This window comes from Athene cunicularia (genome assembly GCF_003259725.1).
Source record: "Athene cunicularia isolate RWA chromosome 4 unlocalized genomic scaffold, athCun1 chr4_part3, whole genome shotgun sequence".
In the NCBI taxonomy this organism is placed as follows: domain Eukaryota; kingdom Metazoa; phylum Chordata; class Aves; order Strigiformes; family Strigidae; genus Athene; species Athene cunicularia.
In genome coordinates this window covers 12056933-12071068 of record NW_020799100.1, presented here as the reverse complement: position 1 = coordinate 12071068, position 14136 = coordinate 12056933, and the positions used below count along the sequence as shown (strand labels likewise).

Genomic DNA, 14136 nt, shown 5'->3' with positions numbered 1-14136 from the left:
GACTGTGCCTGCTAGACGGCGGTTGAGGAGTTGGCCTGGTCGGTCCCGTCGGTCCAGCGTGGCGAGCGCTGGGCTTCCCCTACGGCGTGTCTTTGGGCAGCCCATCTAAAAACAACTGTGTGAGAGTCTTCGGAGCGTCCTGGTGCTGGGGCTGACACCTCTAGTGTCCCTTTGGATGGTGGGGAGGCTGTTCTGAAAGATTTGTTCTGTGTGGGAAGTCTCCAGGCTACCTTTTGGGTTCAGTGGTATTTAAAATGTCACAGGAGGGAGGGAGAAATGAGCTGCATTTAAAGAAATCACTGAACTGACTGGCTGTTGCTTCTCATGCTCCAGGAGTGGTTGGTTTACACCTGCTGGGTGTAAATGGTTGTATTCTCTCCTTTCTGAACACTGGGCAGGCTCAGCCATGCCCAGCCGTGTAACTCAGCTTTGCTGAATCAGTTCTGCTACAGCCAGACTGTACGTAGGAAGCGCAGTTAGGTTCGGGCACGCTCATAACCAGTAACCACGGCTGTCAGTGGGCTGTAACTCTCCCACAGCCTTGCTCCATAAAGATCCTTTGACTACGATTTATATTATTTATACATGCACACATTTATTTGGTTCCTTAAGCATTATACTCAAGCTTCTTTATGTGTTTCTTACTGTCTTAATTATTTTGCTTATATTTTGGTTATGTGTGTGAGGTCCAGCTGTTAACAGCAAAATATATTCAGATCACGCCGCGTAGAAATGCTTTTGTTAATGCCACACATTTGTTATGTGCCTTTGGGTAGATTACTAATTAGTCCACACAATTTCTAGCTCTTCTGTACTTCACTTGCAGAGCTACAATAATCGTACACCATATTTTTCTGGCCTGCAGAACATTGCAGCAGAGCTGTGAGGTGATGGGTAAAATGCTAAGGCAACCTGTGGTAGGAGCTTGTCCAACAAACTCACATTCCTTCTTACTCCAGTCTTTCAACTCTTTCCCTCTGTGGAAGCCGGTTAGTTTTTCCACGTTTTGTTTGAGGGATTTTGTAACATCTAATTAAAAAGCCCCCTGGGTTGAGTTGTTGAAAGCTCTGTCTGAGCCACTGGTAAGGTCAGGTTTCTTAGCTTAAGGTCATGTTTTTGGTATGGGTGACTTGAGCTTGTAGAAGGGATGAAGTTCAATCTCTGAGTAATTTCAAAGATAAGGTGTTGCTAGAGAGGTATTCTGTCCACCTTCCAAAGATGGTGTGAGATTTCTCCTCTAATCCCCACCTTTTCTGCTGACATTCTTCTGGTGCCAACGTGTCTGTCCCAAAGCAGTGCCATCCTGCTGCTCTGCTCTCGGCTGAGACAAAGCTGTTCAGGTCACAGAATCTTAGAACGGTTTGTGTTGGAAGGGACCTTAAAGGTCATCTGGTTCCAACCCCCCTACCATGGGCAGGAACACCTTCCACCAGACCAGGTTGCTCAAAGCCCCTTCCAACCTGGCCACGTTGTCACGCTGGTGTTGTCCCTCTGCAAGGCTCTTGTCTGGGGAGCAGCACTCACCCCTTGGTCCAGGTTTTTGCACTGGGATTTTCTGATGATCCTGACTGCTGGCTCCGTTTGTGACTTCCCTCTTTTTTTTTTTTTTTTTTTTTTTTTTCTTCATCACCCCTCCCCCCCCCAGTAGGTCTGTGCAGTTAGTCCCACATCCCTTTACCTGAAAGGTTTCTTAGCCTTTCAAAAACACGTTTCTGAAAATGTGAGCTTTTGAGCTTTTGCTACAAAGTGGCAGGTACTGCTTTCCGGGTGTGCTGTGATGTTAGCAAGATGGGAAGGGATGTGACCGATGGGGTCGGGCATGTGCCCTCTGAGCCTGGAGCTGCCTGCTCTGCACCCCAGGTGATGGGGGATGAGCTGCTCACTCCCCGTAAATCCCAGTGTTAGTGAAACACGATTTCTAGACGTTGTGTCAAGAGGAAAGGTGGTTTGACAGAGCCATGCAAGGATCCTAAAACCACTCTGTGGAATGTTTAATGATTTGATGGCTGGGGCAGTTGCTGAGGACTGCTCATAGGGAAGCAGACATGGTTGGGTGGGTCTGTGCTGGCATACACACACTGGTAAAGAATTTTTTCCTGTTTGTTGGGTTGTAACGGTAAGCAAATGGCACAGCTCATACAAGGCTTAATCAAATTTCTATGTTTTTGCTGCTGTGGATAGGTATTTGTCAAAATATGCCATTCACTTGAAAACACTGCAGATAGCCCTTTGGTATTAGAGTGCTGTGTTTTCAGGGTTTTTTTTTTTTTTTTTTTTTTTTTTTTTTTTTCAACAGTGCCCTGCTAGAATTAGCTTGTCTGAAGTTAATATTTCTTTTGAGTACAAGCTTCCAGAATCAAGGAAAGTGAGCGGTGTGCCTCTTACTGTCAAGGATTACCACAACTTAATCTTTCTGTGCAAAGGCAACTAATCTCAGGCATGCAAACGGGGTTTATTTAACTGCGCGCCAGTGCTTAAAAGCATTGATGTATGAAATCCCTTGCAAATTCAGATGTACTTGCTGCTAATCACTTCTCCACCTGCTCGTCCACCTCCGTCCCCCACATCCCAGAATCCGCCTATCTGTGTCAGTCACTGGAGACTGATGGTGACATGTGCAGCCGTTGTTTGCCAGCTCCAGTCCCAACCTGTGCTCTTGATGCCTGGGTTGTTGCTGCCCGCCCGCGGGGCAGCGCAGTGGTAGTTTTACTGTTATTAGGACCCAGCCTTCCTTTTGTGCTTAGAGCTGGAGCTTGGAGGCTTGTGTGGAGCCACACTGAGCGTGGGAGCTCAACCCTGGAATCCATCTTTTAAACAAATAAACAGGCTGGGAGCAGCAGGAGAACTGGCTGAAATACTGAAATATGATCAGTATCTTGCCATGTTTCTTGTGCAGTATGCAGGTAAGTGTTTTGTGTGCTTCTCTTGAAAGCGGGTTTCTCTGATAAAGTCTTGTTAGTGTTGTTAGCACATAGGATTATGTGGAGTTGACATGTGGAGAAGTAAGTATCAAAAGTCTGCTGTTCTCATCAGTGTCCCTAGCCAACTTCTGGATCAAATTGATGATTATAAAGCTCTAACTATGACACTTAAGCCAGGAGTACAGTAGAAAAGAGTGCACAAGCCCAAGCGTAGTTTTTGAACCTGGGAACTTCTCTTGGGAAAGCAAATGGTCGGTATCAAAATGTAACTTCAAAGCCTTGCTATCTTCTGTCCTTTTCCTTCCTTGCTGTTTTCTCTCTGTTTTCTAATTAATTACTGCAGATGCTATGTACTTAGGTTTCTTCTAAAGCGTATTTCTTTAGAGCTTAAAACAAGTACTGTGTAATCAGATGGCAAATTGTATTCTGGAATCCAGTTTATTTCTAAATATATGAAAAAGAGACCCCTGTTCAGGCTGAGCAATATTTATTTCATATATTTGCCAATGTTGGCAATAGGTAAATCCATATTTATAGTAAAGCCTGTGTCAGCCCATTTCTTAAGTTCCTCTTGATGTTGGCTAAGAGAAAAGTTTGATGAGTGTGCATAATCTACAGGGGCTTTTTAAGTGTATCAATAAAATGCTTTTAGATATGTGAAAGTATCAGAATACCTGTTGCTAGGTTGTTTTTTTCTTTGAGTTATGGGGCAGAGATTTGTGTACCTGCTTCTTACTAATTGGATGTTAAGAAAACTGTTCTGGGTGTCTGAGCGGCAGCGGTGCGAGGTTGCTGTTGGAGCATGTGGTTCGCTCCTGGCTCCAGGTGAGCTGGTTTGCGTGCCTCTAACACTGCCAGGCTTGTGGTCAGAGCTCCTGTGGTCATTTGACTGAACATAAACCCAGCAGGGAAGATTTTGCAGAAATCTTGGAGTGGAAGCCCTGTTGGTGTGCTGTTTTCCTGTAAATCAGAGGAGCCTTACACAGTGAACTGCACAAACCTGCCTTTTGGGTAGGAGTGTTGTCATCATGTTCAGCTCTTGGTAACAGGAATGATCTGTAAAACAGTGCTTTTGAGTTCATGTTGACTGTTCCTAATTTCTTTTTTTGCTCTGGTCATTAAGGCAAATGGCCAAACTGTGTTAGCAGGAACTAGTGGTTGGAAAGTGAAGTCCTGTCCAGGGTCTGGCACAGGACCCGGTGAGGGTAGATACTTCCCTTGATTTATGCCTGGAACATTGAGATCTTTCCTGTCTCTATCCAGGCCTTTTCTAAACGTGTGCTGTGAAAGCTACAGCCATATATAGCATCAGCACAGACTGAATCAATACCTACCCAAAGGGACAGGTGGGGCTCTGCATTGTTAATGCTATTTAGGACAGCGAGAAACTGCTGCGTGTCTTCCCGTAAGACACAACTCGGCATCTATTTCCAGAGGTGAAGACCACCTATAGCAACCTGCTGCTGCTGTGTGAGAGCACTTGCTGATAGTAATTTTCTGCTCATCTTTAAGCATCTTCACTTCCCCCCCACCCCCGATCCATTTTTTAAGTGAGGAATCTTCTAGTCCAAGTTGATTATTTTTAAATTTTTAGTCACTGCATTATGGCAGTTGCTGATAAATTGCTCCTAAAAATTCACTCTTCTGAAAATTCCTGGAGGTACATACTGGGTGTGGTTGGAGGTGAAGGGCATGCTAATGCCTGTGTAATGTATGGCTCTCTAGAAATGCTGAAATGGGTCTGACACACTGAAAACCCTGATTTTTCTCCTCCTCCCCCCTTAACTTCTGCATAGCATTTCACTGCAAATGCAGAAATCTGCTGATTTATGCCTTTCCTGGCTGGCTCACTACAGAGCCTCAGTCAAGCTAATTTAAAACTTGGAGGCTTGCTCCTATGTTGGTGGTCCTTTCTGAGCAGACCATCTCAGAATAGCCAAGATGCTTCAATAAGGTTGGTGCTAAGGAAGGGTTATATCAGTTATACCAGCTGATTCTGCCAGCTTTTTTCCTGCTCTGTGCCTAGGAGAGAAGTTTTTCTGCAGCTTCAGCTTTCTTCTGTGCACATTCTTTGTGTCTGGTGGGATGTGGTTGGGGCTCAAGCTGAATGTCAGTTTGCTGAAATGATAGAAGAGATGCACTTGGTTCTGAAGGTGGCTGCTGTCCATGTCATTTACCAATTCTAGGGTGAAAAATCTGACATCACAAGGGGTTTCTTACTCTGAAGCGCATTGGAAACCTCTCTTGCTTGCTTTAATTCTTGGAGCAAACTCTATACTGCAAGAGAGCAACAAGATGCCCACGTTACTACTTCCACTGCATGCTTTTCATTGCTACCCTTTTCTTTCGTAAGTCATTTACTCTTTCTTCACCTTAGGGAAGTGAGAGCAAATATTTCCCAAGGTGTTTTGCTTTTCTGTATTGAGTGTGCCATACCGTGCCTGTGGATGGTAGCTCGTCCCGTGTTGGGGGGCCCTGGTGACCTGTAGGCAAGGACAAGGCTGCCTGTTCCGAGGCGTGTGGGTTCCTCCACCCAGAGCCTTCCTAGTGCCTTATTCCTGGCCATAGGCATGCTCTAGGGGCAGGCAGCTGTGCATGGGGACTTTTACTGCTCACCATAACCACCATCACAGAGGTCTGGACCTGTGTTATTAAGTAAATGACAGTTTCTGTAGAAGGCTGCGACTCAGCATCCGTCATCAGTAGCTCCTGACTTTCTCTGCTCATAGACCCTGGATCAAAACAGAGCAAAGTGCCTGTGGAAGTAGGTCTTGGTATTCTGGAAATCCTTATTGGAGGAGCTACAAGGATCTCTCTCGTGTGAGTAGGACCAAGAGTAACTGCATCCTCTCTAGTGCTGTTTCTAGACAACACTACCCAGAAAATACATTGATTTTATGTCTTGTGAAGGAGCTACTCTGTTTCCAGGTTGTGCCTGCAAAGAATATGTTGCAGTTCATGATCTCATCAACTTCCATTTTCTGTTACTTCTGAGTATTTCTGACTTGTGGAATTCTAGCTTGAGGCTGTGTAAGGACAGTAGCGAGCTTCTCTTCCAGAACACTCATGCCATGTGCTTTGCATGCCATAATGAAGTTGCAAATGCAGGGGGTTAGCTTTAAAACCAAGAAAGTCCTATTTCTACCTTTTGATGAGGTTTAGGCACTATGGAGGAGCATATCAGATGAGAAGAATAGCTCTAAACCGGCTCTTGTGCTGAGAAATAATTGGCTTGGAAGAAAAAAAAAAAAAAGCTGTAAAAGGGAATGAAGTTTCACAGCAGGGGTGCAAACTTTCCTCCTTTCCTCATGCAATTTGGTAACGTTTTCAGACATGAAGCTTGATTTGAAGCAACTGCATTTTAGCTCTTTAAATCTTAGGTCCCAATGCAAGGAATCACAGGAAGGAATCCTTGCTGCCTCGGCACTGTCTCAGACTGCTTTGTTGGCCTGTGAGGTATCAGTTGGGAAAAAGACTGTAGGAAAGTCAGTCACTTATTCTGGAATTCTGAGAGCTATATAATAATTTTTGGTTTTGTTCATACTCACGATCCCTCATTGTACTGGTGTGGCTGTTTTAGGATTGCTCTGTAAGACGTGACCATAGTTATGTGACTTGAGGTTGAAAACAAAACCAAATCCTCCATTGGGAACAAAATGAGAGTTTAACTCTGACCTCTTTGCTGATCTTGATGTGGCCTGTCAAATAGGATGACCTAAGCCATGGCTTGATGAGACAGTGAACCTGGATCTGGATTCCTGGTACTGGTGTCTTAATCATGCCCTGTGTGGTCACCTTCGAGCATTAATCTGACACCATGAATTTGTACCAGCACAAAAAATGTTGCTGCATTCACGTCTGGGGATCATGTGTTGCATCTGTTAGAGAGCATATCTGGTTACGTTTAATGGAGAGCCCATAAATAATACATTTTTTGGAAGTGGGATATTTATGAAGGTCTGGAGCAAGTCCACAGTCTTTTCTCCCAGGAGTGTCTCTGGTTGTCTTTATGATGCTTTTCTTGGGTTTTGCCCCATCTCTCACAGGTAGTATATGTGTGTTATTAGTTAGAAATGCATTTGTTGGAGTTACACTGAGCTGAATGCATCCTCATCCTTTAGGTAGTCATTGATCTTGTACTGGACTTCACCTGACTTCCCCCAAAAAACATGCCACTGAGCTTTAATTTATGTTACTGTCACTTTTAGGCAGTTCCTATGCTGAGAATTCCTCACCGTTGGGAGCAGTGACCCCATGTACATGCTGGGGGCAAACTGCTCAAAAGCAGCTTTGTGGAAAAGTCTTGAGTGTTCTGGTTGACATCAAGTTGAACATGAACCAACAACGTACCCTTGTGGCAAAGGAGGTCAGCAGCATCCTGGGCTGCATTGGGTTGGGCACTTCCATCAGGTTGAGGGAGGAGATCCTTCCCTTCAGCACTGGTGGGGTGACCCCAGAGTGCTGTGTCCAGTTCTGGGCTCCCCAATACAAGAGAGTCATGGATGTTCTGGAGGGAGCCCAGTAAGGGGTAATTAATATGATAAAGAGATTGGAGTATCTGTTAGTGAGGGTGCTCTGAGTAAGCTGGGATTGTTTAACCAGGAGAAGAGAAAGCTTGGGGTGGGGGCAAAGAGAGTCTTATTGATGTGTTCAAATGCACATTGATGGGAAAGAGTAAAGAAGATGGTGAAGTCAGGTCTTCTCAGTGGTACTCAGTGAAAGATAAAAGGGCACACACCAAAATACAGGAAAATCAAACTAAACATGAGAAACTTTGCTTGCTGTGAAGGTGGTCAAGCACTGGAATGGTTGCCCAGGGAGGTGGTCGAGTCTCTGTCCTTGGAGGTGTTCACAACCCAACTGGACAGTGCCCTGAGCACTGCAGGAGCTGACACTGCTTTGAGCAGGGCAGTTGTGTCTTGGTTTTCAGTGAATAAAGAGTTGCCACCACTGGGGGTGGCTTGGTTCCGTGACCAAATGCAGGTTGATTTGAAATGTTCCTCCGTGTGTGGAACTGTGCTCTAAACTCTGGCTGTGCAGATAGCTGTTGGCTGTGCAGGTAACTGTTTTCCCCTGTCTAAAGGGAGCTACGGTTGACCCCATACTCTCCTGCAACATGTCCCCTTCTGTGATGGTTGAGTAAGAGTCTTGCTTTTGGTTTTGCGGTATTCTTGTAATAGCTGTATCTTTCCAATGTCTGCATGCAGCTCCAAAAGCTCCAGCTGTACAACATGTTCAGGCTGCTGTTTTATTTCTCCTGGCAATGTCACAGCCATTGTGAGTGCATCCCCTTTTGATGGCATAACTTGATTATTGTAATTCCAACTCATGGGGGTTTTCAGCAGGACTCTTGCCCATGGCTTGCGTGGACTGCAGCAGCATGTTATGTTCCTGGCATGGCGCACTGTGATCGTATTATGCCTGTTTAGCATTCTTTATATTTGCTGCCTGTTAAGTAGCAAATTAAAAGTCAGCTTCATAAGCTTGCAGTTGAAGCCTTGGTCCTTACGCTAGCAAACTATTTCTTACCGTTTTTCAGGGGTACACAGGACAGCAGTATTCTTTGCAAGGAAAATACACAGGTGTGCTGCAACATATTGTGTCTTGCAAAAATTTTTAGTGCATACTAGCATAAGGTGTCAATGTTTAGATGAACTTGAAGATTTGTAGGCCCAGAAAACATCATCTAGAAGAACAGACAACAGTGTAACTTCAGAGCTCCAGGTCTTTATTTTCATACAAAATTAGAAAACTTGCAAGCATTGGTAACCATTTTGTAGAGTTCATCCTGTGTGGCTTCCTACAGCATTAAGGAGAGCATGACCCCGACAGAACACACTTTGTGTCTGGACACCACAGTTCCTTTGTGGTAAGTGTGACCCACAGAAATCTGATAGGAAAATAGTTTCCTTAATTTACTTTGTTTAAAAACCACAAAACCCCCAAATTTAAGCCCTCCCCCAGCTTCTCTGAGGGGAGTAGGGAGGAGAAATCACAGTGAAATCCGGCATTGTAGCACGGGGAGGAAATGTCAACGTGTGTTGTAATTTAGTGTATGACAGGGAACATGCTTTTTGTCAGGACCCTCAGAGCTGTGGGACTGGTGAGAACAACCCTCTTCTCGGAGACCTTGGTATCCCCTTGCATGTGAGGAAAAGCTGCTGAAGTTACAGGTTGAGACTCTGTGAGATGTTATGGTAGGAAATTGGAAGTGTCACAAACACAAGTCCCAGTAATTCAGCAGGGCATGAGATGCATTACAGACTGCTACCTATTTTTGGATAGTGTTGTTTATTTTTATGGAGTAGAGCACCAGCTTTGGCACAGTTTAGAGTCAGTATGCTTGTATGTCCAAGCTGGAGTAGGGACCCCTCCCTAAAGATGGCATTCCCATCTTAAGGTTTAAGGCTGTGTTTGAGCAGCACAGTGGAGATGTCCAAAATGGCATCAACTTTTGAAGTAGTGTTAGAAGATGAGACTTTAAGTCTAGCTATTCAAAAGGTGATTATCAAGGCGCCTTCTATATTTTATGAAGAGAGAGAGCTGCCTCGAAGGTACGGAGACTCCCCCTTGAGGTCCCTCTGATGAATGGAACAGCCATCTGGTGTACAAGTCTGAACGGTGCTTTGGCTTTTACTCTTCTGGATGAGTTTCATGCCTGGATGCTTGGTCTGAGGCTCCCCTGGGACAGCCCTGAGAGGGGCCCCGCAGGGTGTCTTTCCTGTGTGACTCTGTAATTTGCCTTCCCACCTGCCATTGTGCTCCTCTGGGCTTTGGATATGGGCTTTAATGGCCTGAGGGCTCTCCTCTGATGGGCCTGGGAGGAGTGAGTCAGGTATTATTCAGGCTCCCCCACCCGTCACTGCCTCTCTCTGTGCCTTTGTGTGCGTACAGATGAGCTTTTATCACGTGGCCTAACAGTTCTAACTCTGCAATGGGCCTTTTCTTGCTGGCAGGGAAGATTGGCTTTGTATTAAGTGACTTCAGATTAAAAACTTGTGTGACTGCTTTGATATATACAGGTCCAAATGAGGAACTGGCTCTTACTTCACTGCAGCCTTTTCTGCTGTCACTCTTGTTTTGAAAAAGTCAACTTTGTGGATGGGCACCCAGCGATTCCTGGCCTGCTGCTCAGCACAGGATGTTGGCAGGTAATGCAAGGTGAACTGGTCTCTATGTTCCTTGTCAGGTTGCCACTCATATCCACCTCAGCCTCTTGCATGTGATGAACTTCTTCCTTTTAGGCAACTAGTCCTGTTTCAAACTTCGCAGTACTCATTTTGGAGGGTGTTTTCCAAGCTCTGCTGTTGGGTCCTCAGGCACACACAGCAGCTCCTGTGTGCATTTGGTGTGCTACTGGAGGTTGGTGCCAGCACTACAAACTCACCCCCATGCTGCAGAGCAGATTTGACAGGTTTTCAGAGCAGTAGTGAAACTTAAGGTGAGGATCAGCTGAGACGGGAGAGGTTGAGGGGCTGATTTGAGATTTCCTCTTAATGACACATAGTACCTGGAAGAAGCTGTGCTGCGGGCTTAGCCTGGTGCTGCTAATTGCCTTAATTTGAGGATGACTCTGGAGCTTTGGGACAGCATCACCAAGTCATCTGGTCACAGCCAGCAGTCATGTTCCTGTGCCTGTTCAAGAGTGTTTTACTTGCACTCACACCAGTCCCCCCCTCCTCTTTGCTCCTCCCCAGCTGTTTAAATAAGTTGTCATGAACTTATTGATCTTTTGGTGCAGGAGATAACCGGGAGAATTACTGAGCTGCCCTCCTGGGCTTTTCACAGGGTTTGATGAATTATGGCAACATAACCTTTCTTTTCTTTTTTTTTTAATTGCTCTTCAGGTAGCTGCCTTTGGGGCTGTGTTTAATGCCAGCACCTGAGGTCTGGACATTTTCAGTTAGAAATGATAAAAGACAAGAAGAGAAAGAAGTACTTATTAATTACTGTTCAGTTCCCCATCACCATGGTCTCTTCTCCTTTTATAGGTCTCCTCTTGTTAAGATGCATGCTGAAAGCAGGAGAGACATTGCTGGCTCACAGCTGGTCGGTAGCAAATTGCCTGCTTGTTTGCAGCTTTGTTTGCCATGGAGAGGCGGTGACTAGTCAGGGTCGTGGGACCTGATGCTGGAGATTTAAGAGCCTTTGTAGGTCTGTTTCTGCTCCTTCCTATATGTGTCAGGTTAGGGTTGGAGCCTTCTGTGAGCAACTTAGTTATACTAATCCTGGCAGAGCATTATCCACTTCCCAAGAACTACATTAATTTCTGCCTGAGGCGTGAGCTGAATTGGATCACAGGAGGTCTCCAGGGCTGGCAGGGGTGCAGGGGGTGTGTTGGGCAGCTGGGAGCAGGGCTGCCTCCCTTCTGGTCTGGCGTGAGCTGGTCAGTTTGTTCAGGTGCTTTTTTACAGCTTGACTCATGACCTGACTGGCAGCGGTGCTGGCTGTATAGCTGTGAGAACTTCCTTTGCTTCCTGTAGATGCCAGTGTTTGTCCTGGAGCTAAGGAATCTGTTGTGGGGGTTTTTTTTCCAAATTTTTTTTTTTTTTTTCAAGGGGCATCACTCCTTGTTAGCTCACCTCTGCTGGAGATGGCTGCCTCCCTCCCCAGCACAGTCTTCAGAGCAGGTGCAGCGTCTGAGTGCTCCTCCTATACCACAGAGCATAATCAAGCATCCTAGCACAAACTGATGGAAATAATTGGAGTAAGTAGCTGCCTTTGCTCTTCAGCGTGTTAGAAGGTAATCGCCTGAGTGGTGTGCATTAACATGCAGGTGTTGGTTAGTGCTGAGTGTCTGTATGGTGTATCATCTTCAGCCAGAGCAGGGTGTCTGTCCATTTTGGACCTGGTGGTATGAGTGTCCACCTGCATCACTGCTTGTCCGTGTCCTTCCCTACATCCAAGTGTGAGAAAACACACTTTCAAGTTTAATGTTGCCTTTCCATCAGTTGGGTAATAATAGAGGTAAATCTTACAATTGCTCCTTATCTGTTCTCCGTATCTCTTTGCTGTGCATGGCCTCTCTCTATTTTTAACCTGCTACATTTGAGATTTGTTTTCCTGAGCCCTTGTGACCTCAGTGGTATTTTGACTTTGGGGTATTTAAGAAACAGCATTGTAGGCATCTTGTGTAGTCAGGCGTGACTATTGTTGTTGCCAGCCGAATAGTACTTATTTTTTTGGCCGCTTCTTGCGTTCTCACCTTTCAGTAGCTAAGAGAAGAGCCCCTTCAGGCTCTCTGTATCCACTTCTGTCTATTTACAGCCGTACACAGTAACCATGTTTATTAACAAGTTCTTGGAAGTGGAATCCTCTAGCATAGGAAATCATGACGCTGCAGTGTGCCTAGAGAAAGGTTTGGTAAAAATGCCTTGGTCCATCAGTGCATTGAGATGGCATAATTGTCATCTTTGGTACTCCTGTAGTTCCAGTTTCCCCCTGCTGCAGGAACTGTAGGCAAACCTTAGCAGATATGTAGCTATTTTTATAACTTTATATGGGTCCACAAATTATTTATTTTTGTTTGGTTTTGTTTTCCATTGAGTGTTCAGAGTGAGTTTGCTGAGACAAAGATAAATCAAACTGGGTATTCTAATGTCCCTTCAGTCTTGCATCCCTGCAAAGTGCTGAATATGACGGGAGGTGGTATAATGAACTCAGTGCTCACTTAAGGGCAGTATACTGTCTAAAACTTGCTGTGATTGATTGCATAGTTGAAGCTCTATGTTTGAAGCCTCTGGTAATTTTTGAATTGTTTACAAAGTACTTTTTTCTTTTTACTTGTAGTTTTAAGAAGCAGACCATTTTAGAGAGGCAGGAATGGTTGGGACTGCATTCTGCTGGCACGTAAATGCAATTAATTGACCATCACCTCCAATTTGTCCACCACAGAACTGTGGAGGTTGGTAGTCTAAGATGGTTTAATACAGAATTATTCTGAAATGGCTGTAATACCTCGAATTAGGAAATACACTGGAAGCTGCAAAACAATTTTTCTTCAGACCTATTTGGTTCAAATCTGCAAAATTAGCTTTTCTTACTTTATATAGTGGTTGGTTGCTTAAGGATATGTTTGCCTTTTTGCTCTGCTTCATGATACCCACTGGAGACCCCCAGTCTTGCCCAGTTTTGTGAATTCTCTATTAAAGCCTTTTGACCCTGATATGACTTCGTGGGAGATGACTTGAAATTGCGATGGTTGCTTTCCTTTGCATCCCAAATCAGATGCAGTGGACAGGTTTTGCCTTGTTTTTGTTGAGCCATACAGTTGAGCTTCCGTAGTTTCATTTTATTTCTCCTTGGGAATGCTCTCTTGTGGTCTTTGAAAAAGCTCCAAACAATATTTTCTCAAATGTGGGTTTTCTAAACTGTCCGTTCCTTTAAAGCTGTCTCATTCAAATGCCTCTTGTGTCGAAAAAACTTATTCCTTTCCCTAATTCCACTGTATTGACTACCATGTCAGCAAGCTCTGTTCCTCTGCAATTTTTTCTTCCTCCAGTAATGAGTTTTCCTATCAATCTTTTGATTTTCATTACAGGGTGACTAGGATCATCTAGGGGACATCTTGTAACTATTTAAACAATTAGCTGGCTTTCATAGGATGATACTGGAAAACAACTCTGGGCTTCAAAGCTCCTCATAGACACGTGAAACTGTACTCAGGGTGCTCTCAGAAGAGAATATGGGAGGAGTGACCAAAATCCAGGTTTCCTGCTCCCATGGTGGCAGTTCTGGTTCCCCTCTGAGTTTCTCTCCTGATAATGTGCCTTGAGTGAGGTTTGGCCCACATTAATTAGCCTTGACTCCTAGAAGTAGAAGGTGGAGATATAGGCACCTTCTCAGGGGTGTTGAAGAGGCTGCTGAAGGTAGTTGCAACTTTGGTCAGCCAAGTGGGGGAACTTCAAAAATTACATTCCAAAGAAGCTGTTTCCAGAGAAGAAACCATCTGAGGACCACAGGTTGTAGGAGACTGGCAGGACCATAGGCTATTAGAATTTACAACCGGATGTTCTTCCTTGTGCTGCTTGCTCCTTCACTTTATCGGTTTTCTTCTGCTTCCTTTTCTTCTGACATGTGTCCATTAGGGCAATTTGGTTTTCCCCTGCAACTTTTTTTTTTTAACTGACAGTTTAAGTAGTTATAGGAGTCTTTTGTACTGAGACAGCAAGACATTGCAAGTGCACCAGTCTGTCTTCTCCTGATTTGCTTCTGG

The 14136-nt window shown here is 44.8% G+C and overlaps 1 protein-coding gene across 2 annotated transcripts in view; it reads left to right on the top strand.

Annotated features, from left to right (window-relative positions):
• The first annotated feature begins 2659 nt into the window (after window positions 1–2659).
• ENOX2 (ecto-NOX disulfide-thiol exchanger 2) overlaps window positions 2660–14136 on the top strand; it is a 51416-nt gene continuing 39939 nt past the window's right edge. Inside the window, exon 1 of one of the 2 annotated variants that reach the window (XM_026848514.1) lies at window positions 2660–2903. In XM_026848514.1, the coding sequence (XP_026704315.1) occupies window positions 2882–2903 (22 nt within the window). In that variant the 5' untranslated portion in view covers window positions 2660–2881. Of the gene's footprint in view, window positions 2904–9944; window positions 10073–14136 lie in introns of those variants that run through there. The other variant, XM_026848516.1, reaches the window with a different exon arrangement.